This window comes from Mustela nigripes, chromosome 1 (assembly GCF_022355385.1).
Source record: "Mustela nigripes isolate SB6536 chromosome 1, MUSNIG.SB6536, whole genome shotgun sequence".
NCBI classification, from domain to species: domain Eukaryota; kingdom Metazoa; phylum Chordata; class Mammalia; order Carnivora; family Mustelidae; genus Mustela; species Mustela nigripes.
Window position 1 is genome coordinate 144,237,375 of NC_081557.1, and position 25,082 is coordinate 144,262,456.

The 25,082-nt window shown below is 34.2% G+C and overlaps 1 protein-coding gene across 1 annotated transcript in view; it reads right to left on the reverse strand.

Annotated features, from left to right (window-relative positions):
• Positions 1-25,082, reverse strand: part of GLRB (glycine receptor beta) — a 100,929-nt gene that overhangs the window by 13,798 nt on the left and 62,049 nt on the right. The window contains exons 7-9 of the mRNA XM_059374674.1: positions 24,672-24,812; positions 19,416-19,568; positions 6,037-6,329 (exon numbers count right to left, since the gene is read on the reverse strand). Coding sequence (XP_059230657.1) covers positions 6,037-6,329; positions 19,416-19,568; positions 24,672-24,812 — 587 coding nt within the window. The remainder of the gene's footprint in view (positions 1-6,036; positions 6,330-19,415; positions 19,569-24,671; positions 24,813-25,082) is intronic.

Consider the following 25,082-nt stretch of genomic DNA (forward strand, 5'->3'; position numbering starts at 1 on the left):
CCTTCAATGACACAATGGACCAGATGGACATCACAGATATATTCAGAACATTTCATCCCAAAGCAACAGAATACACATTCTTCTCTAGTGCACATGGAACATTCTCCAGAATAGATCACATCCTCGGTCCTAAATCAGGAATCAACGGGTATCAAAAGATTGGGATCATTCCCTGCCTATTTTCAGACCATAATGCTCTAAAGCTAGAACTCAACCACAAAAGGAAGTTTGAAAAAACCCAAATACATGGAGACCAAACAGCATCCTTCTAAAGAATGAATGGGTTAACCGGGAAATTAAAGAAGAATTGAAAAAAATCATGGAAACAAATGATAATGAAAATACAACGGTTCAAAATCTGTGGGACACAACAAAGGCAGCCTTAGAGGAAAATATATAGCGGTACAAGCCTTTCTCAAGAAACAAGAAAGGTCTCAGGTACACAACCTAACCCTACACCTAAAGGAGCTGGAGAAAGAACAAGAAAGAAACCCTAAGCCAGCAGGAGAAGAGAAATCATAAAGATCAGAGCAGAAATCAATGAAATAGAAACGAAAAAAAAACACTAGAGCAAATCAACAAAAGTAGGAGCTGGTTCTTAGAAAGAATTAATAAAATTGATAAACCCCTGGCCCGACTTATCAAAAAGAAAAGAGAAAGGACCCAAATAAATAAAATCATGAATGAAAGAGGAGAGATCACAACTAACACAAAAGAAATACAAACTATTATAAAAACATACTATGAGCAACTGTACGCCAATAAATTTGACAATCTGGAAAAAATGGATGCATTCCTAGAAACATATAAACTACCACAACTGAACCATGAAGAAATAGAAAGCCTGAACAGACCCATAACCAGTAAGGAGATTGAAACAGTCATTAAAAATCTCCAAACAAACAAAAGCCCAGGGCCAGACGGCTTCCCGGGGGAATTCTACCAAACATTTAAAGAAGAACTAATTCCTATTCTCCTAAAACTGTTCCAAAAAATAGAAATGGAAGGAAAACTTCCAAACTCATTTTATGAGGCCAGCATCACCTTGATCCCAAAACCAGACAAGGATCCCACGAAAAAAGAGAGCTATAGACCAATATCCTTGATGAACAAAGATGCGAAAATACTCAACAAAATACTAGCCAATAGGATTCAACAGTACATTAAAAAGATTATTCACCACGACCAAGTAGGATTTATTCCAGGGCTGGAGGTTGGTTCAACATCTGCAAATCAGTCAATGTGATACAACACATCAATAAAAGAAAGAACAATAACCATATGATACTCTCAATAGATGCTGAAAAAGCATTTGACAAAGTACAGCATCCCTTCCTGATCAAAACTCTTCAAAGTGTAGGGATAGAGGGCACATACCTCAATATCATCAAAGCCATCTATGAAAAACCCACCGCAAATATCATTCTCAATGGAGAAAAACTGAAAGCTTTTCCACTAAGGTCAGGAACACGGCAGGGATGTCCATTATCACCACTGCTATTCAACATAGTACTAGAGGTCCTAGCCTCAGCAATCAGACAACAAAAGGAAATTAAAGGCATCCAAATCGGCAAAGAAGAAGTCAAACTATCACTCTTCACAGATGATATGATACCATATGTGGAAAACCCAAAAGACTCCACTCCAAAACTGCTAGAACTTATACAGGAATTCAGTAAAGTGTCAGGATATAAAATCAATGCACAGAAATCAGTTGTATTTATCTACACCAACAGCAAGACAGAAGAAAGAGAAATTAAGGAGTCAATCCCATTTACAATTGCACCCAAAACCATAAGGTACCTAGGAATAAACCTAACCAAAGAGACACAGAATCTATACTCAGAAAACTATAAAGTACTCATGAAAGAAATTGAGGAAGACACAAAGAAATGGAAAAATGTTCCATGCTCCTGGATTGGAAGAATAAATATTGTAAAAATGTCTATGCTACCTAAAGCAATCTACACATTTAATGCAATTCCTATCAAAGTACCATCCATCTTTTTCAAATAAATGGAACAAATAATTCTAAAATTTATATGGAACCAGAAAAGACCTCGAATAGCCAAAGGGATATTGAAAAAGAAAGCCAACGTTGGTGGCATCACAATTCCGGACTTCAAGCTCTATTACAAAGCTGTCATCATCAAGACAGCATGGTACTGGCACAAAAACAGACACATAGATCAATGGAACAGAATAGAGAGCCCAGAAATAGACCCTCAACTCTACGGTCAACTAATCTTTGACAAAGCAGGAAAGAATGTCCAATGGAAAAAAGACAGCCTCTTCAATAAGTGGTGCTGGGAAAACTGGACAGCCACATGCAGAAAAATGAAATTGGACCATTTCCTTACACCACACACAAAAATAGACTCAAAATGGATGAAGGACCTCAATGTGCGAAAGGAATCCATCAAAATCCTTGAGGAGAACACTGGCAGCAACCTCTTCGACCTCAGCCGCAGCAACATCTTCCTAGGAACAATGCCAAAGGCAAGGGAATCAAGGGCAAAAATGAACTATTGGGATTTCATCAAGATCAAAAGCTTTTGCACAGCAAAGGAAACAGTTAACAAAATCAAAAGACAACTGACAGAATGGGAGAAGATATTTGCAAACGACATATCAGATAAAGGATTAGTGTCCAGAATCTATAAAGAACTTAGCAAACTCGACACCCAAAGAACAAATAATCCAATCAAGAAATGGGCAGAGGACATGAACAGACATTTCTGCAAAGAAGACATCCAGATGGCCAACAGACACATGAAAAAGTGCTCCATATCACTCGGCATCAGGGAAATACAAATCAAAACCACAATGAGATATCACCTCACACCAGTCAGAATGGCTAAAATCAACAAGTCAGGAAATGACAGATGCTGGAGAGGATGCGGAGAAAGGGGAACCCTCCTACACTGTGGGTGGGAATGCAAGCTGGTGCAGCCACTCTGGAAAACAGCATGGAGGTTCCTCAAAATGTTGAAAATAGAACTGCCCTATGACCCAGCAATTGCACTACTGGGTATTTACCCTAAAGATACAAACGTAGTGATCCAAAGGGGCACGTGCACCCGAATGTTTATAGCAGCTATGTCCACAATAGCCAAACTATGGAAAGAACCTAGATGTCCATCAACAGATGAATGGATCAAGATGTGGTATATATACACAATGGAATACTATGCAGCCATCACAAGAAATGAAATCTTGCCATTTGCGACAACATGGATGGAACTAGAGTGTATCATGCTTAGCCAAATAAGTCAAGCAGAGAAAGACAACTATCATATGATCTCCCTGATATGAGGAAGTGGTGATGCAACATGGGGGCTTAAGTGGGTAGGAGAAGAATCAATGAAACAAGATGGGATTGGGAGGGAGACAAACCATAAGTGACTCTTAATCTCACAAAACAAACTGAGGGTTGCTGGGGGGAGGGGGTTTGGGAGTAGCGGGTGGGATTATGGACATTGGGGAGGGTATGTGCTTTGGTGAGTGCTGTGAAGTGTGTAAATCTGTGATTCACAGACCTGTACCCCTGGGGATAAAAATATATGTTTATAATAAATAAATAAATAAAGAAAGAAAGAAAGAAAGAAAAAAAAAAAGAATTATCTGAGAAAGGTTTTAAAACATGAATGATAAAAATCCTTCAATTAGGTGTGGTGAACAATTGTTTGAAATCTTTTGAAAAAGAGAGAGCCTGAGCAAAGAAATACAAAATCTAAGCAAAGAAAGAATGAAAGAAAGACCAAATGGAGATTTTATTACTATATAATATATTAAGCAAAATATAAATTTCAGCATATGAACTCAACAGAAAAATGGAAGGGGCAGAGGAAAAAAATCACTGGATTAGAAGATATAACCGAAGAAATTATCCCATCCCAATAAAACAGAGAAAGTCAACTAGAAATAAATGAAAAGTCTCAGGGATCTGTGGGACTATAATAAAGGATCTAACAGTTGTGTCATTAGAGACTCAGAAAGTTGGGAGAAAGATAGCAGATCTGAAAAGATACTTAAGAAAATAATAGCTGAGGAAAGCATGAGTGGCTCAGAGGGTTGAATGTCTGACTTTGGCCCAATCATAATCCCATAGTCATGTGATCAAGTCCCACATCAGCCTCGTTTCTCAACAGGAGCTGAACAAATGCAAAGAAATCCACACCAAAACATAGAATTTAACTTCCGAATAATAAAGACCAAAAGAAGTCTTAAAGGTGGCCAGTAAAAACGAAAGTTTACCCTCAGAGGGAAAAACAATACAAATGAAGTGGAGTTCTCATCAGAAGACACAGAAATATACTTAAAAACAATATAGGTCAGAAGGAAGTAGCACAACTATTTTTTATGTGTTAAAAGAACTGTCAACCCACAATCCTATAACTAGTGAAAATATCCTTCAGAAATGAAGTGGAAATCAAGACTTCCTCAGATGGAGGAAAACTAGAACAATTTGTTATCAACAGCATTATCCAAAATAATGGATAAAGGAAATTCTCTAAAAGTAAACAATGAAAGATGTCAGAAAAAAAAGAACATGGTAAGCAAAAAGATATATAAATATAATAAGCTTTCCATCTCCCTCTCAGTTTTTCTAAACTATGTTTGATAACGAAACAAAAATGTTAACACTTTCTAATAGGTTCTAAGAAATATTTACAATTCTATCATAAACAGAAAGTTAAAGGGATGTTAAAGAATGTAACATCACATGAACTGGCAAAATAATGACAGTAGTAGATTGTAACAAGTTATGTACATGTAATTAGTATCTAGAACAACCACTAAATAAGATAGACAAAGAAATATACTTAAAAACAATATAGAAAACTCAAAATGTCATTCTAAAAAATGTTAAAGTAACCTTCATGAAACAAGAAACAGAAAAGAGAGAGATTAAAAAAACATGAAACATAAAAGAAAACATGAAACAAGAGAATGAAATCCTAACATATCAATACTTACATTAAATTTAAATGATCTAAATATACCAATCAAAACATGAGAGTGGTGGAGCAGATTAAAAGCCATAAATCAACAATATATGTTGTCTGCAAAAAGCTTACTTCACATACAGTGATACAGACATGCTGGATGGAAAAGGCTTGAAAAGACATGTCAAACATGACCTCTCTAAGGTCATGATGACTCTGCAGTAATGAAAATAGTATACTTATTCTTCATATTCTTCATAAAGAGAGTTTAATGACTTAACTAGGAATTTTTTTTAATTTTCCTAAAAATTCTAGCTTCAGGCAACACCACATAGAAACAGTTTGTCTCCTTTTGTACTTAGAAAAGAGTCTGTAGCATACTTGCCTAACATTCTAGGTAAGGGATATGGCTGTAATTAACAAACTAATAGACTAATGGCCCATGTTAATGGAGCTATAATATAGCAGGAAGAGGTAAGGTTTTCAAGGTTGTAGGACAGTATGAACCTATTATCTCTTATGGAATTTATCATGCAAAGCTCAATGGACATAGTATCCTGATTTACTACTCATCCCATACAGAAGACATCAATCAGGTACACTGGGGTAAGTGGATAGCTATATTTAATCCATGAAATAGCCTACTGCTCCAGAATTTATCAGAATCTAAAGGCATTGTCTATTATTCTTAAATCTATGATCAAGTGATAAGGCAATGTCCAATTCTGTAAGCACTCCCCACTAAGCTGGACAGATACTAAACTATGGGTATAGTGAGAAACAGTCAGAAGGCCTATACTTTGGCAAGATCTCCACATTCAAAGGTAGCCATCAAAGCAGAAATGTACCATTAAACTCCATGGAAAGTGTTCTAGAAATCTGATACAGTGTGGATTCCTGTTTCTTAATTAGTATTTAACCTAAGGGTTTTTTTATTTTTATTTTTTCCAAAAAGTATGCTGTGTACAGTTCCTTTTTTTCTGTGAGAGAAAATGAGTGAACACCAATTCTATCAAACCTTCACACCACAGAAAAGTATCTTTCTCCTGATAGAGGAGAGAATTTCCCTGGACAGTTTCAATCTTACCTGCAAAGTGCTAATGTGAACAGGAGTGCCTGTACCATTGACAGTATTCTTTTTAGCAGCATTTCCACCTTTTCCATCTGCTTGCTCAGCCTTAGCAATTCTGGCTTTTTCTGCTTCAACTCTTTTGGGGTTATTCAACATCACCTGGACAACAGCATATTCCACCAGGGAAGCAAACCCAAAGAGAAGACAAGCAATGAGCCATACATCAAGAGCTTTCACGTAGGATACTTTGGGAAGTTCGGCAGCAAGGGTTGTACACTCAGAGGCCAAGCTGAGTACCGAGAAGATACCTACAGAAACAGAAATGGGAGTTAAAGTTGTTTTTTACCCCTGTGAAATGTTCTACAAACATTACTTTTGGAAAATATCCCTCTCCAGTAAGTTGCAATGCTCCTCAGGTCTCTTTCAAGCTCAAAGAGTAGAAAAAACAATACTAACATACTTTTTATCTTAGGATTTGTGAATGTGGTTGGAGATTTTTACAAATATTTAATATTTAAAAGTAAACAGAAATTTAAACCAAGGTGTAAAAACACAATTTAGACCGGGTTTAAATACTGTAGATGTCTAAAAACTATTTTATAGTATCTCAAAGAAAGGCACAAAGCTCTCTAACTAGTTATTTCATTTTTCCACTTTATTTTAGACAGTTATAGAACTGAATTTTACCCTATGAAGAACTAAACCTGAGCAAGAATAGAGCATACAAAACAATTTTCTGATAAGGTTCACAATTAAAAAACAAAATCTAATAGAAAAGATAAAGATAGAGTATTCCTGATTATTTCAGGGAAACAAATGATTTCAAGCTTTTCAAGGAAAGACTAATATTCTGCTATGTAATATTAACCACTTATGGAAAGCTAACTAGTTATATATCAATTTAAGTCAAATAATTTTAAGATCCTAAAGGAAAATTGCATTAATTTATATCTCTCCTTTTGTTTCCACTTGCCATATTCCCAGCCTTTCCCTTTAGTCTTTCTCTCCCTTCCTTCATATTTTCAGAAGAGGGGATGGGCAAATATGACCCATTGGCACTAACTACCAATAATACACTGGATCAGAAAAAATCTCATATGATGTTAAGGGAGACTCACTTTCAGCCATGTAGGAAATAGGTTTGCCTTGACTCTGTGAGTCCATTTCACTTATGGGCAAAGTACACTTTTTAATTCTTAGATTTGACCACCCCTGAGAGTTAATGATATGTTATCCTAATAAAGATGTACTTGGCTCTCTTTTCTCTTGCTTTGAAAATATGGTAAGTACTATATTAGTATTAATAATCAGTTAAAACATTGAAAAATATATTCGATCAGTTGAATTCTGAGGCTCTTGAAAGTTAGAGTTTGTTGGTTTGTTTTTTTGTAAGTATGCAAGAGTTTAAATAGTCTCTATTAGAAAGAAAGGTTTCTAGCGGATGGAAACAATATTACTTAGAATATAAAGACTTGATAAACATCCTATATGCTATTAAACTAATTATCCTTAGTCCTGAGGAAAACTAAGAACTAATTAATAGGACTATATTTTAAAAGTTAATATAGGTCCTAATGTTACCAACCTGAAGTAGAAAATAACATACAAATCCAAGGTCCTATCACTTATTTCTTGAAACTACAGTGAGTTATGCCTATGGGCATTAATTTGGCAAATGATATTTCCAAGTCAATTTTTCTATTCTTAATCAAATGTTATCTGTCAAACTATCAATCAAAAATAAGCTTTACTGAATTCCTTGAGATAGAATATATTGACACACTATTCTCCATGTTTCCATAGCATTTCATGTTCATCAATAACAGAGAATATATCAAACTTAGTAGTATACCTGAATATTTTTTGATATATTAGAAACTCCATGAGAAAGTGGAGAATAATGTCAGATTATAGTGGGTCTTAAAAGCCCTATAATGAATTTACCAAATTTGGTAGAAAATATTAAGAAACTGTAAGCTGAGGGAAGAGAAATGACATTATCAAAAGAATGTCAAGAACATTACTCTGGTAAGGATATACAAAACAGACTAAGAAAGGAAAAAAACAGCAGTTTTAGAAAGAAAGCATGAGAAAAGAAGAATAGGACTAATATCAAAAGGATTTTGAAGAGAACATTTTAAAAGACTTGGCTATTGATTGAAGGAAGAAGGAAAAGATTGAGAAAATTATCTGAAAAACAGAATAACTAGAAAAGTACCCATGAAAGATGGGAAGAAGAGACTTAGAAATGATGATGACTTTGGTGATGAAAATACAGAGTTAGGTTAGATAAAGGCCAAGAAACTGATGACCATGACAGAGCACAAAGCACGTGAGAGTTTTGTAAAAGGAAAGAAAGATCAGCCAATACGAAGATGGAGGCCATGCTGAAAATGCAGAAAGCTTTGTGAGGAAAAGATGCTGGGATTTCAGAGAAAGGAAACCAAAGAAAGAGAGAAGGGACTGTCTTTTAAAAGGAATGGTATGACATTAATAGATGTGGGGTGGGGGGAGAAAGGAGGTATTTATAATTCCAGGTATTAAGTTAGAAACCATGATAGTCAATTCTATTAGAATTTTTATCATTTCAAAGGCAAAAGAATAGAAATGGAGATGAGTTCTGGAGGAGGAGAACGTGAATATCATTGCATGCCTTCTCTTTAGGAAATCATATTAAAACAGGAAATATCTTGTTTTTGCAATCCTAAAATAGGAAATCATGGGGCACCTGGGTGGCTCAGTCAGCAAAGTGGCCAACTCTTGATTTCAGCTCAGGTCATGATCTTGCGGTGTGAAATTGAGCCCTGCCTCAGGCTCTGCCCTCAGCACAGAGTCTGCTTCAGATTTCTCTCTCTCTCTCCCCGTCCATCCCAACCGCCACTCATATACTCTCTCCTTCTCTCTCTCTCTCAACAAATAAAATCTTTTTTAAAAAGAAAATCTGAGCAAATAATATTCCTTTAGACAAACATTGTGACATTATCTTAATACATTCTTCAAATAAAATTACTTCATTATTAAGTAATGCATAGTGAATTTTTATCTGCATTTTAATAAATCATAAGCCAATCAAAGGAAATTCCACTGCTGGGTATCTACTCAAAGCAAATGAAATCTCTAATTTGAAAAGATATATGTATCCTTAAGTTTACTGCAGGATTATTTACAATAGCAAGATATGAAAGCAACCAAGTGCCCAATGATAGATGAATGGATAAAGAAAATGTGGAGATGTGGTGTGTGTGTGTGTGTGTGTGTATGTGTGTGTACAGTGTAATATTATTCAGCCATAAAAAAATGAGATCTTGCCATTTGCGGCAATAAGGATGGAGCCAGAGAGGAGAATAGAATGCTAATGTAATAACAAATGCCAAGAACCGGTCAAGAAGTAACTTCAAGTGTTCACATATCTGTCAAAACACCAAAAAATTTTTATACCATTAAGTGATAAACTATTTATCAAATTCATAGATGTGGAATTGTGATTAATAAAATGAAAATTCATTTAGAAGTACTACTGAATTATATTGGGATGTTATCATTTCAGAATGCCTTAATCAAAGGATACTAAAGGAAAACCATTATTAATATCATGTCCAAACTAAAATCCAAAAAGACTTTTTGACATTTCTGAAAGAGGTCCTGCTCCAGATGAAAAGAGTATAAGAATGAAATGTATGTATGTGTGGTCTGCTAGAGGTCTGAGTTGTAGCCTAAATTATCAAATCTTTTTGACTGGAAGTTATTTGTTAAAAAAACTTCCTTTTTAGCAGCAGTTCAAGTGTTTTATGTACCAGAGAAAGGGAATGTTCTGCATAATTTATAACAGTTAGTTCCATAGTTGTTTGCATAGTTATTCCCATACTTAAAGAAGTAACTAAGGACAAAGTCTTCACCTAAAATTCATAGAGGGAGCTTTCATGTTTGTTAACAATGGAAAAGGTAAATCAAAACAAGATTGGGAGAATATCCAGTGTCTTTTCATGTGTTTACTGGCCCTCTGTAAATCTCTTGGAAAAACATTTATTCAAGTCTTCTGCCCATTTTATAACTGGACTTTTATTTTGTTTTGTTTTGGTTTTTTTGCTATTGAGTTGTAGAAGTCTTTGTATATTTTGGATATTAGCATATCATATGATATGATAATATATCATATCATATGATAACATATCAGATATATGATTTGCAATTATTTTCTCCAATTCAGTAGGTTATTTTTTCATTTTAATTGATGGTTTCCTTTGCTGTGCAGAAGCTTTTTAGTTTGATACAGTCCCATTTTTTATTTATGCTCTTGATGTCAGACTCAAAAAATCATCACCAAGACCTATGTCAAGGAGCTTACCACCTGTTTTCTGTTAAAAGATTATGGTTTCAGGTCTAATACTTAGTCTTTAATACATTTGGCATTAATTTTTGCACATGTATAAGACAGTGGTCCAGTTTGCAGGGGACTGTCCAATTTTCCCGGCACTACTGAGGAGACTGTCCTTCCCCAGCTGTATATTTTTGGCTCTGCCATCGTAAATTAATTGACTATATATGCATGGGTTTTTTCTAGGCTCTCTATTTTGTTTCATTAATCTGTGTATCTATTTTTCATGTCAATACCATAATGTTTTAACTGCTATAGCTTTGTAGTATAGTTTGAAATCAGGGAGTGTGGATACCTTCAGTTTTGCTTTTCTTTGTCAAGACTTGTCTGGCTATTCAGGATTTTTTTGTAACTACATACACATTTTAGGATTATTCTATTTCTGAGAAAAATGCTATTGAAATTTTGATAGAGATTCCACTGAACTTGTACACTGCTTGGAGTAATATAGACATTTTAACAATATTAATCTCCTAATCCATGGGTATGGAATATCTTTCCATTTTTTTGCATTGTCTTCAATTTTTTTAATAACATGTAGTTTTCAGTATATAGCTCATTTATATCCTTTGTTAAATTTATTCCTAAATATTTTATACTTTTTAATGCAATTGCAAATAGGATTTTCTAAATCTCTTTTATAGTTCATAATTAGCATAAAGAAACACAGCAGATTTTTATGTGTTGAATTTGTACCTTGCAACTATACTGAATTCATTTATTAATTCTAGCCATTTTTTGATGGAGTGTTCAGGGTTTTCTGTATATAATATGTCATCTGCAAATAGTGACAGTTTAATTCTTCTTTTCTAATTTAGATGTTTTTTATTTCTTTTTCTTGCCTAATTGCTCTGTGTAGGACTTCCAATACTATGTTAAATAAAAATAGCAAGAGTGGATAACCTTGTCTTATTCCTGATCTTAGATAAAAAGCTTTCAGCTTTACATTGTTGAGTATAAATGTTGACTGTGGGCTTGTTACATATGGGTTTTATTATGTTGAGGTACAGTCTCTCTATATCTACTTTCTTGGGAGCATATTTTTAAATCATAAATGAATCTTAAATGTATCAAATGCTTTTTCTGTATCTACAGGTCATAGGGGTTTTATCATTCATTTTGTTAATGTGGTGTATCACACTGACCAATGTAGAGATGTTGAATCATTCTTGCATCTCTGGAAAGAATTTCACTTGATCATGGTGTATGATCATTTTAATGTACTCTTAAATTAGATTTGCTAGTATTTTGTTGAGTATTTTTGCATGTATATTCACCAGGAATATTGGCCTGTAATCTTTTTAGTGTGTGGCATTTTTGTCTGTTTTTGGTACCAAAAGTAATGTTGACCTTGTTAAATGTTTGGAAGAATTCTTCTGTTTTCTATTTTTTGGAAAAGTTTGGGAAAAACGTTAAATGTTTGAAATAACTCGCCAGTGATGCTGTCTAGGACTTTTGCTTTTGGGGAGGTTTATGATTATTGATTCAATCTCCTTGCTGGTAATCCATCTGTTTGAATTTGCTATTTTATTATGATTGGGATTGGTAGGTTGTATGTTTATCCATTTCCTCTAGGCTATCTGTTTATTGGTGTATAATTGTTCCTAATAGTCTCTTGTGACCCTTCATTTTTGTTGATAACAGTTGTAACATCTCTTTTTTCCTGATTTTAGTGATCTGAGCATTTTCTCTTTCTTTTTATGTGAATCTAGCTAAATTTGTTTGTTTTCAAAGAGACAGCTTTTGGTTTCATTGATCTTTTTTCTTGTCCTTTTCATCTCCATTTATTTCTACTATCATCTTTATTTCCTTCATTTGTTCTTCTTTTTTATAGTTCCTACAGGCATAAAGTTGGGTTGTTTATATGAGATTTCTCTTGTTTCTTGAAGTAAGCATTTATCACTATGAACTTCCCTCTTAAAAGTACATTTGTTACATCTATAAATTTTGGTATGTTACCTTTCATTTTCATTTGTCTCAAGGTATTTTTAATTTCTTTTTTGATTTTTTGACCCATTGGTTGTTCAGTTGCATGCTGTTTAATATCCAGAAATGTGTCAATTTTGAAGTTTTCTTTGTGTAATTAATTTCTAATTTCAGGGACACCTGGGGCACTCAGTTGGTTAAACTTCCAACACTTGGTTTGGGCTCAGATCATGACCAGAGCCATGGGACTGAGCCCTGTGTCAGGCTCTGTGCTCAGTAGGGAATATGCTTGAGATTCTCTCTCCCCCTCTCCCTCTGCCCCTTCCCCCCACTCACATGCACATGCACTCTCTCTTTCAAATAAAGAAATCTTTGTAATTTCTTGTGTAATACCATTGTGGTTTGAAAAACTGCTTGATGTGACTTCGATCCTCTTAAATTTATTAAAACTTGTTTTTCAGCCTAACATATGATCTATCTTGGAAAATGCTCTATGTACACCTGAGAATATGTATTCTGCTGCTCTTAGATGCAATATTCTGTATCTGTTAAGTCCATATGTTCTAACATGCTGCTTAAGGCTGATGTTTATTGATCTTCTGTCTGGATGGTCTATCCATTGGTATAAATGGGGCATTAGAGTCTCCTTCTATTATGTATTGCTATCTATTTCTCCCTTTAAGTCTGTGAATATTTGCTTTATATATTTATGTGCTCCTATGCTGGGTGCATAAATATTTACAAATATTATGTTCTCTTGTTGGGTTGGCCTCTTTGTCATAATGTAATGCCCTTCTTTGTCTCATTATAGTCTCCTTTTTTTAAAAAAGAATTTATTTATTGGAGAGATAGTGAGAGAGAGCATGAGTGGGATGAGAGGCAGAGGGAGAAGCGGACTCCCCACTGATGCAGTGCTTGATCCTAGGACTCTGGGATCATGACCTGAGCCAAAGGTGGACACTTAACCGACTGAGCAACCCAGGTGCCCCTACAGTCTGTATTTAAAAATCTATTTTGTTGGGGCACCTGGGTGGCTCAGTGGGTTAAATCCTCTGCCTTCGGCTCAGGTCATGATCCCAGGGTCCTGGGATCGAGCCCCACATCGGGCTCTCTGCTCAGCGGAGATCCTGCTTCCTCCTCTCTCTCTGCCTGCCTCTCTGCCTCCTTGTGATCTCTGTATGTCAAATAAATAAATAAAATCTTTAAAAAAATCTATTTTGTTAATGTAAGTATAGCTACTCCAGTTTTGTTTCCATTTGAATGGATTATCTTTTTATTAAAGTACCATGATACATTAAATCATACATTAAAGTAATAAGATTTCCTTTTTAGATAAAATCACAAATATGTAATGGTTTAATAACAGAGCTTCCAAATACATGAAGCATAATTTTTATAGTGTAAGATATTTAATAACTCTCTCACCAATAGCTATAAAAATAACTAGACAAAAGACACAAAAGACTTCAATAGTACTATCAATCAACTTGACTCCATTGATATTTACAGAACACTACACCCAATGATGACAAATATACTTTTCAAGTGAACATGGTATAGTTACCAGGAGACATATACTGGTCTGGGCCATAAAAAACAGTTCCGATAAACAGAAGTTTGAAATCATATTCTGACAAAATCAGAAAGCATTAAAATAAAATTAAAATCATGTTCCAGTACTTACTAAAACTCTAAATATTTGGAAATCAAACAAAATCCATAAGCCAAGAAGAAATCACAAAAAAAAAAAAACAGAAAATATTTTTAACAGAAAGAAGATGAAAAAATATATATCAAAATTTTGTGAAGAGTAGCTAACGTAGTGCTTATAGGGATATTAATAACTTTAAATGCTCATCTAGGAAAAAAAATCTAAAAATGATCTGAGTTCCCACTTTCAGCATCAAAAATATCCAATTAAATTCAAACTAATTAAAAAAAGAATTTAATAAAGAGCTAAAAATCAACAAAAAGGAAAATAGAAGAGATAAATGAAACGAAATCTGAGATTTTGAAAATGTCAAGAAATGGGCAAGCTTTTAGCTAGAATGATTAAGAATAAAGAGAATTCACAATTTAACAATATCAGGAACAAAATCTGGAATACCACAACAGCCAGACATTAAAGGGATAAAGAAATACTATCAACATATTTTTGTGCTAATAATTTTTGCAACTCATGTAACATCTAGAAATCAATCAATATAATTCACCAAAATAAATATGAAAACCCATCTAAATACTTAAATACATGCGTAAAAAGTATTTGGCAAAATTCAATCAAATTTAAACTCAATCCAAATTCAATCAAATTTTATCATACATGTTAAAAAAAAAAAAAAAAAAACTCTGAGCCAACTAGAGAGAAAATGGAATCTATGCAACCCAATTAAGACAGCTACAAAAAATCTACAGCTACTACCACACCCAATAATGAGTGGCTCAGTTATTTCTACCCAGAAACAGGAATAAACCCTGTCTCAATAATTCTATTCAACATTACACTAGAGAACTACAATAAGGTGAGAAAATTAAATGTTAGGGCGTATGTGAAGCAAATGATACCATCTTTTTGATAAACTCTATAGTAGTATTTCATAAAAGAAAAACATATTTTGATATCATCTCACACCTGTCAGAATGGCTAAAATCAAAAACACAAGAAACAACAAGTGAGGTTGTGGTGAGGATGTGGAGAAAAAAGAGCTCTTTTATACTGTTGGTGGGAATGCAAACTGGTGCAACCACTGTGGAAAACAGTAAGGAGGTTCCTCAAAAAATTAAAAATAGAACTACCCAGAATTACATCCAGTAATTACAGTACCAGGTATTTACCATAAAAATACAGAAACACTATTTCAAAGGGATATATGTTCCTCATGTTTATTACAGCATTATTTGCGATAACCAAATTATGGAAGCAGTCCAAATATCCATCCATAGATGAATAAAGAAAATGTGGTATGTATGTGTATGCATATACCACATATATACCCGTACATACACACATGTAAACATACCATGAAATATTATTCAGACATAAAAATTATGAAATTGCCATTCACAACAATATAGATTGAGCTAGAAATTCTAATGTTAAGCAAAATAAGTCAGAGAAGGACAAATGCTATACATATATATATATGCTATTCACATGTGGAATTTAAGAAATTTAAGAAACAAAACAAATGAGCAAAATTTAAAAAAAAAAACAGAGAGAGACAAATTAAAAAACAGACTCTTAACTATAGAGAACAAAGTGATGGTTACTAGAGGCGACAAGGATGGGGGATGTGTAAAATAGAGTGAAGGAGATTAAGAGTACACTTATGATGAGCACTGAGTAATGTATAGAAGGGCTGAATCACTACATTGTACATCTGAAACGAAAACATGGAATATTTACTATCAGGCCTTTTACAGGAGTGTGCTGATCCCTGGAACAAATCCACTTTGTCCTAGCAAAGTCCAGTCTGTCCACCAGATCTCATCCCCTCTCAATTCTCAAGGATTCTGCTCCTATACTTCTTCCAGCTCTCATTTTTTCCTTTGTTAATGCTTGTTTTCCACCAAAAATAAACATAATATGATTTTGTCCACCTTAAAAACAAAACCCCGAAACCTGTCAACTCCTATTCCCACCCCAGCTATTTCCCTATTCTCTTTTTCTTTTCACAGTTAACAATCTCCAATGGGTTGTTTATACTGGATGCCAATAGTTCCTCCCCTCCTATTCTCACTTGAAGTCACTCCAGCCAAGCTTTCCTCTTGTCACTCTACGGAAACTGTCCTTATCATGGACACCAGTGACTTCCTCAGGCTGCTGAATCCAATGACAATATTTAGCCCCAAACTTACTTGGTTTACAAGCAGCTTAACTGATCACTCCCTTCACCTAGAAATGCTTTCTCCATTTGGCTCCCAGGAAGCTACATCATGTTGGTTGTCACTCTTCTTCTCAGTCTCAGGGGTTGAGTTCTGAGACGTCTTCTCTACCCATAATCCAGTCTCCCTTTAAAGATCATCTGTATGCTGATAAATCTGAAGTTCTTACCACCAGCCTTAATCTTTCCTAGAAACCCCAGTCTTGTATATCCAATTGAATTCCTGATAACTCTACCTAAAAGATATCTCAGACTTAACATGTCCAAAAAGAAGCTCCTGGTCTGCCCAACTTCTCAAACATACTTTGACCACAGATTTTCCCATCTAATTTAGTGGCAGCTTCATCTTCCTGGCTTTTCAGCCAGAAAAACCCTTGAAGTCAGCCTTGAATCTGCTTTCTTAAATCCGACATACAACACATCTGCAAATCTCATTATGTCTACCATAACCATCATCTATTTATACGCGTCTCTACCCCCTAGCAATACTGTGATTGTTTCACCTGGATTACTAGAGCTTCCTAATAACTGCCTTCCCTGCTCCCACCCAAACCCCCTTTTAATGGGTTCTACACAAAGCAGACAAAGAGAATTTATTAAAATTTAAAGCAAATCACATGTAAAAGCCCTCAAGGTCTTCCCATTTCAGCCAAAATCATCAGAATGCCTTAGGAGATGTTACATGGTCTCCTTAACACTGCTGTCTTTCTGACCTCATCTCCTAATCACACTTTCACTCATTCTGATCCAGCCACATTGGCCTTGGCATTCCCAAAAATATTCCAAGCATGCTCCTGCCTCAGGAATGCTGGACTTGATGATCACTATCCCAACTTATTCTTTCCTAGATACACACAGTGATTCATTTCTTCACCTCTGTCACATTTTTATCCAATATCACTTCCTTCTGAGAAGTTCCTGACAAGCAGGCTGCTGTCCCTGAACTCTCTTAAATTGAAGTAGAGTTGACATACAATGCAATATTAGTTTTAGGTGTACAGTAAAGTGATTTGACAATTCTATTGAGTGTTCAATGCTCACCATGATTAAATGTATTCTGCCATCATACCTTGTTATTATAGTATTATGGACTATATTCCCTATGCTGTACTTCTTATCTCTAGGACTTATTTGTTCTATAACTGGAAGTTATATATCATCATCTTAGAGATTACATATTGTGCTTATTTGGTGTCTCTTTCTTTCCAAGAAAAAGTACACTCATTGAGGCTCAGTGTTGTTTTTTTTTTGTTGTTTTATCTAATTTATCTATTTTCTATTTACTTTAACTATATGCCACTTCTTGAACATTGCTTAGGACATAGTTGGTGCACAATAAATACTTGCTAAATGAATCTATTGTGTAAAAGTGCTTTATAAACTGTTATGTATAAATGAGGCATATTATTAACTCCTGAATGGGTAATAAGCACCTTCCACTCATATTTTCAATCTTCCAATTAACCCTTTGAGTAGTTTTACATCCCTATCGACATTTTAACAGAGTAGGCTTAAAGAGATTAGATCTGCTTGTTGTCCAAACTGTCATAGCTAGTAAGCAGAGAGCAGGAATTCAAATCCAGATTTAACGGAAGAGACTGACTTGCAACCATTAAGCATGTTTACTTCATACAACAGTTCCACTGGATATTAACTGGAAAGTTAAGGGACTTCATGACAGAAGTCTTGTAATAGATGGGGATTTACAGAGAAAAATCCTTCAAGAATATGTCAGGGATTGAAATGTCTCCAGAGTACTCTTGGAAGCCTGACATTTCAATTTATATCCCTGCATGATATTCCTAATAAGCAAAAAATTAACTATTTGGGGGAAATTCATGATATTTTTGACAAGTCTGACACAAATCTAGTTTTTTAGGAGTTTTATTCTCAGTACAGCATACTACATAGTTCATTCTCATCCCCTAAAGGAGTTAATCCTGGTTGTCTCTGTCTTCATTCCAGATACATAACCAGTCGGATGAAATTTCCCACATTTCTGGTTATTAAGATATAGATTTGGTCTCTGTGGCTCTTATTAAATACAAACCATCACATTTCTTACCCAGGTAAAACCGTCACTTTCATTGCTTCTTTCCTGGTTGCCTACTCTTTAAATTCTGTATTTCATTTAATTCCCCTACTCTGTCAGGAGGGAGATTTGCACAAGCTCTTTTCAATGGAAAAAAAAGTGCTGCAACCAGTCCCTAAGAGGCCAGATATACCACAGTCTTACCTATATAAGTTCCAGGTGATATTCAGAAAACACACACACACACATACACACACAGTAATGAAACATCTTAAAACATTATAAACAATCAAAATTTGTTATAACAATGTTCTTATTTTTAAGTTTAATCAATTCATCCATTAGAAGATCTCTTGATTATTTCATGAAGCAAAGACTTTTTCACCCCTATATAGACACAGTTTTCAAGACTGGCTGATGCTGTTTCTGTGTGGCAGAGCATTAAAAGTAACAAATGGGGGAGCATGGATAACCATCTCTTCTTCTCCCTAGCCAGTCCTGATGATAGAGCACACAATAACTGATGTTTAAGAAAATGACATGAAGTCATGTTTAAAAAAATACACTGTACCACATATTCCCGGTTGAAGAGTATGGGATGGTATACAATATAATTTAGAAAGAGTCCTATCAAAATAGTTTTATGTTTAGTTTGGCACTCTTGGGGAGTTTAGATTTTAGTTATCTATGAAAATTATTTAATAATTATTGCATGAAAGTCAAAGTAGGATAGATTAACTGTTTAAAATACCCAAATATATGAAAAGGAAAAAAAACCTTGGTTTAATTATGGAGTTCATGAACATTGAGAAATTCTAGTTAAAGGTCAAGTTTTTTTTTTAAGATTTATTTATTTTATTCGACAGAGAGAGAGATCACAAGTATGCAGAGAGGCTGGCGGTGGGGGGGTGGGGAAGCAAGCTCCCTGCTGAGCAGAGAGCCCAATGTGGGGCTTGATCCCAGGACCCTGAGACCATGACCTGAGCTGAAGGCAGAAGCTTAACCCACTCAGCCACTCAGGTACCCTCAAGGTCAAGTTTTGAGGGAAGTCTAAAAACAGATGAGAATAAGGTTGCCTTCAATTCTAAAAGTCTATTTTAAAAGTGTTGAGTATATAGTGAGTTATGCAAGGACATAACTCGTTCCTGACACGAGAGAAAAGCACAGAATACTTTACCCAGGGGCACTCGGGCAGCACTTGCATCTGGGTTGATCCAGAAGGAGAGCCAGGAGAGAACCACTATCAGCAAGGTTGGGGCATAAACACCCATCATGTAAAAGCCAACCTGTCTCCTCAGGGTGAAGATGACTTCCACACAGGTGTAGTACCCTTTTGGAAACAAACTTTATGTTAGAAATCAGAGGGGCCCACCTACCTACAACAGCAAAAACCAATAATGTACCTGTAAATTATAAGTCACTTCTATTTGAGACAGTTTCACAAAGTAAATTCCACAAAGAGAGTTTTCTCTTATAAATATATAATTTATTTGGTGTAAAGGTTGACATGATAGGACCCGTCTCACCTGACCTTTCACAACCTTATTATGATGTTGAGAAATAGATACCACATGCTGTTCCACTATGTCAGGGTCACAGCTTTTAAGTCTTTGTTCAGGCAATTGGCAATGAACTTAAACTTTTCATTACCCATGGGCACTGTCAGAGCAACTGATCTGAAGGAGTCATATAGGGAGCAGTAAATCAAAGTGGAACAAGTCTAAAAAGAAACATTCCACGACTATGTATTGTCAGTATAATTTTTCAGTTACATGTACCACTTCTTATCTAGAAAGCATAGCAGTCTACAATAACTCCTATGCATACTTAAACCTTAAAATATTAAGCATATTGTAAGTAAATCTTAGCAAGGATAAGAAATGCATGTTTTCAGGCTATAGAGATAAAATATTATACAGGGTAGTTATCTGATATTCCTCTCAATTCTGTCCCATCTGCCATTCCAGGTGCTCAAACATGCTTTATGAGGGAAAGGACTTCATTGTCAGAAGCTGAGACAAATGCAGAAATTGCCTTACAACGTAATTCTAGGGATGCCATGATACCAACTAGTCCCCCAAATTAATCACAAATTATGGGCAGCCTCATCAGAGCCTTTGCTGACTTGAGAAACAAAATAAGTGACAAGATATTCTTCTAGCACTGGAATAGAAGAGAGACTTCTAGATGTTTGAGACTTTTTTAAAAAAATGCTTTAGTCCTTTCAGTTAGCAATTTAAATACAATAGTCAATGCTTGAAGTGCTTAATTTTGATAAAAATCTCATTTACCATTCAGAAAAAAGCAAGGCTATGTGCAAATAACAGAAAGTTAATATGTCTCCAATTGTGTTTAGCTTAAACACCAGTATTTCAAAATGCTAAAGTAAATAAATGAATAAATAAATATAATAATTATGGGGAAAGGACAATATTATTTTTTTGCTATTTTATATTTTAAAAGTAACATTTACTTAATTTTCCTAGTTAGGAAGAATATACACACTTCTAGCATTAGAACAATCTTCAAATTCATTCATTAATGATACCTATGGTGGTACTGGCACACAATAGGATCTTAAAAAATGTTAAATAAAAGAACAGCTATTCACATCCTCTTATTAAGTAGCTTAGACCAGAAATCTATCCTTTTCCCCATGTGAATTATAATCATTGCTAACTCTGAGAGATTAGAATATTGGGGCTAATGTAACAAAAATTAAGAACTGACTGGAACTGAAGTAAATTCTAATTATGCCAAATGTTTCCAAATTATATAAAACAAAACAAAACAAACAAACAAACAAAAACAGCATGTTTGTCTTCTTTTTTATTTTAAGTACATTAAAAGTAGAAAATCAATTTAAATTATTCACAGGTTTTTAAAAGATACAAGAGGTCAAACAATGAAAACTCCCTCCCTTGTGTCTTCCCACCACTCATCTTAACTTCCTGCCTGCATAAATAAGAACATGTTTCTAACTAAAAATCATGTGCAAAATTTCCAAAATAGAATCTTTCATAATTCCAATTTTCCGCAATTAAGAGAGTCACAGTACCTCCTAAAAGTGGTTCTGAAGTACCTGGCTTTGCAATAGTATCACTTACTCAAGTTCATTTTATGTGTACCTAGTGCCTGTGAGATAGAGAACAACATGTATGTGTTTACTACATATTTTTAGGTACCCTAAATTGTCACAAATATTACAACAACTTACTCTAGGGTTGCTCACTCTAAAATGAATTTTGCATTCCATCCCACCACGTTTAAATAACAGCCTAAATAACAGGACTCCTATAGTCTGAAGCCGGTTTCCACCCCCTTCTTTTATGAAGGCACCCACTAGGGGAGCTTCCCAGGACTGGGATGAATTCGGCAATAAAATATATGCTTGGATATAATAGTGATTTGCTCCATAAACTTTTATGAGAAACATTTCTTGATCTTTTTTGATCTTTTCCTAGTACTGTTACATTTATGAGAGGCAGGTGGGCAGCTAATTGATATAAATGTTCATTGGCAAATTCAATTTACTTTCTATTTCCTGTGAGGTTTTATTTCACTATTATTCACTTAGGCTTTCAATTTAAGTATTTCTGTATACTTGTTTTCCTATCCATCTCTCCACCTCTGTAACATCTATAATTATAAAATAACTGTAATTTTTAATAAAGTTAAAGCCAAATCATCATTTCTGATTATTTCTGTACTAGTTAAAGAAAATACTGTCCATCATTTTATAAATGTTGCTGTCTATATCATTTTCACTATTTTACATATTAGGCATTCATATATTTAGAAGTTTCCATATTTATAAATACATATCTAAATATTATCCAAATATTAAAATGTTTTACTTATATTCATATGATGACTCATGTAAACACTGATAACATGCTTATTGAAACACAGTAAATGACAATTATCATTATGTTAGACATAAGTTCTTTTATCGTTATTTTGTGTAGCTAATGAGAGATCAGCGACTTACTTAAAACAGCTCAAAAAGGACTACAAAAAACTTTCATGTTTATAATCTTGAGTAACCTCTCAAGCACAAAAGGATCTTATTTATTTTATGTGTGTACCATATTAGAATATAGATCTATAAAAAGACAGAGATATCTCCTTTTTCTTTGTTGCATCCCCAATGAAGGTTTTTAGATGTAGGACTTAAAGGTAAAAAAAATAGGTTAAAAAAAAAAAAAGCACCCAGGATTTTCAATGCTATCTCATAATTTTATGCTATTACATAAAATCGGAAATAAAATTACTAGCTTTATTTTCATCTTTAGACAAAGCTTAAAACTTCAATAAGGTCATTTCTAATTTCTCAAAACAATTTTGAGCCTATTCATTTTGAAATATTAACCATATAATCTAGATGTGGATAACTATTTGCAAAGTGTAGGAGGACTGACTTCACAGGTAGTATAGCAATGTCAGACTCACTATTCCAGTCATCACTCAGTAACTATATGACTTGGGTAAGTTTCTTTGGTCTATTATCCTAACATGTAAAAAAGGGAAAATAAAAGTACTGAATGCATAGGGTGGTTGTGAGAATTAAAATAGAGTTCCTGCAGAGCACTTAAAATAATGCCTAACAAACAGCAAGAAATCCAAAAGCTATCTACCAAATATGTGTTTCTAAACAACAATCCGAAAAGGATTGTCCTTGGCTTTCAAGCTTTTTTTTTTTTCTTTTTTTTCCATTACTAGGTGACCTGTCAAAGTTTCTAAACACGGTAGTGCATTTCCCTTAATTTGAGTGAGTACAGAGAAAAGGAGTACAGTTCTTCATGCAGCAGCTGACATTGATTTGCCTGCAACTTTCCACAAGTCCCTCAATCACTGTGCTCCTCAGTTATTTTCTGTGTTAAATAAAGGAACTGGTTCAGAACTGTCAATAAGATCACTAAAAGTCTATGTATCCAAATCATACATGAGTGTTTTGATGGTCAAATTTTTTGAGAGTTCTCAGGTTTTCCTTTTTAAAAAACTTTATAATTTCTTTTAGCAGTGTATTTGTTTTTTATCTCTCTTGTTCTAATATACTATAAACTCTATAACAGAAGGAGCTATTTATATATAAATGCTATATAATCCATTAAATTATGTGAGTGTCAATGACAACAGATGCTCAAACTAACTTTATCTCCAAGTTGCCTAAGTGTTGCATTTACTGTAGCCCTGTAAATGTGTCAAAGTTCACTCTGCCTTTTTTTCATATTATATTTTGTCTTTGATGATGCCATGATGGCAGCATTATAAACTCAAACATCTGATCTCCCTGAATCCTACACAATTACAGTATACATTTTTATTTTTGCAAGTCAACATAAATGTTACAATACATTAAATTATACCTATTTCTCTATCTCACTTTTTAAGATTTATTTATTTATTTATTTAAGAGAGATTGAGAGTGAAAGAGCAGCTGTGGGTGGTTGGGGGGTGGGCAGAGATAGTCTCAAGGTGACTCCCTCCTGAGTACAGAGTTCTACACCACCTTGATCTCAGGATTCTAGCCAAAATCAACTGTTGGGCACTTAACCAACTGAACCACCCAGATGCTCCTAATTATATCTATTTCTGAACACCTTTGTCATATCTTTGTTTACTTCCTCATAGAAAATTAGAATTGCATAATTCAAAATTGAAATGATTAGTTTGAAAATAATGAGCAAAATTCAATCAGCCTTTTATGTATATTACTATAGGAAAAGCCATTATATTTAATAACTGAAACCCTCAATAACTATAACGGTCAGTTGTAACTCAAATGTTGTATATGAATCATATTATTAAAGTATTGATTAGTGGGTATATTTTCATTTCTGCAAAGCTTGAAGTAATGTAGTGAATGAGGTTAATTTGTTGTGCTTTTCACAATTAGCATTCCATAACCTAGGCCAACAATATTATACAAGCAATATTAACTGATGCCCAGTTATTCTCCACACTTTCCGCTTCCTGCGTAGCATAAAGATCAGTGCTTTCTGTAACTAAGAATATGGGTCAACCAACATCTAAACCTGCCTAAAAGACAGGAGACAAGTGTGTATGGACTACATTCATCAAATCCATGATGTTTGGTCCCAAACTGAAACTTGCCAGAAAAAGAGTTTCTTGGCAACACCTAAGAAAACTATTGCCTGGGAGAGTTCATATTACTAAAATAAAAAATTGAAAACCTCTTGTTATGTAGTTACATAAAAGCAAAACTATGTAGTAATAAACATTTTTAAGAACTTTAGTGAATGTCATTTTATGAAAGATTTAAATATATGAAGGTAAAGATAAACTACTTATAAATACTCAACTCACTATTTAAATAATTTTCTTCTATTCTGTTCCTGATATATGTTAAAATTGAAACAAACCTTTGAAACAGGACTTAGTTTTGTTTAATTCAAAGAATATTACTTACCAGTGCCTTTATAGTATTTTGTACAGTTGCCATATTCTATATCTTCCTTTTTAATATCAAACTGAGGCAAGGCGATTTTTTCTAACTGAACAGGATCCCCTGACTGCCAGATAAATCGTAAATCATCAGTTGTATAGCCAACTATAAACAAAAGTAAATAAAAATATTAGTTTGAAAGGTAATTAATATTTTCTTAATATTTTAAGAATCCAATTATTACACACATAAATGGTAAAAGAACAGGTCATTCTTCTTTGAAACTCTTGTTAAAAATGCAGAGATAAAATCTATGGCTATCAATGAAAACAGCAGCACAAATTTACAGATAATTGGCTTAAAGAAAGAACAAACCAAAACAATGAGCATATGGTACACAGTTACAATCTCACTGCCTCCTATATAGTAGCATAC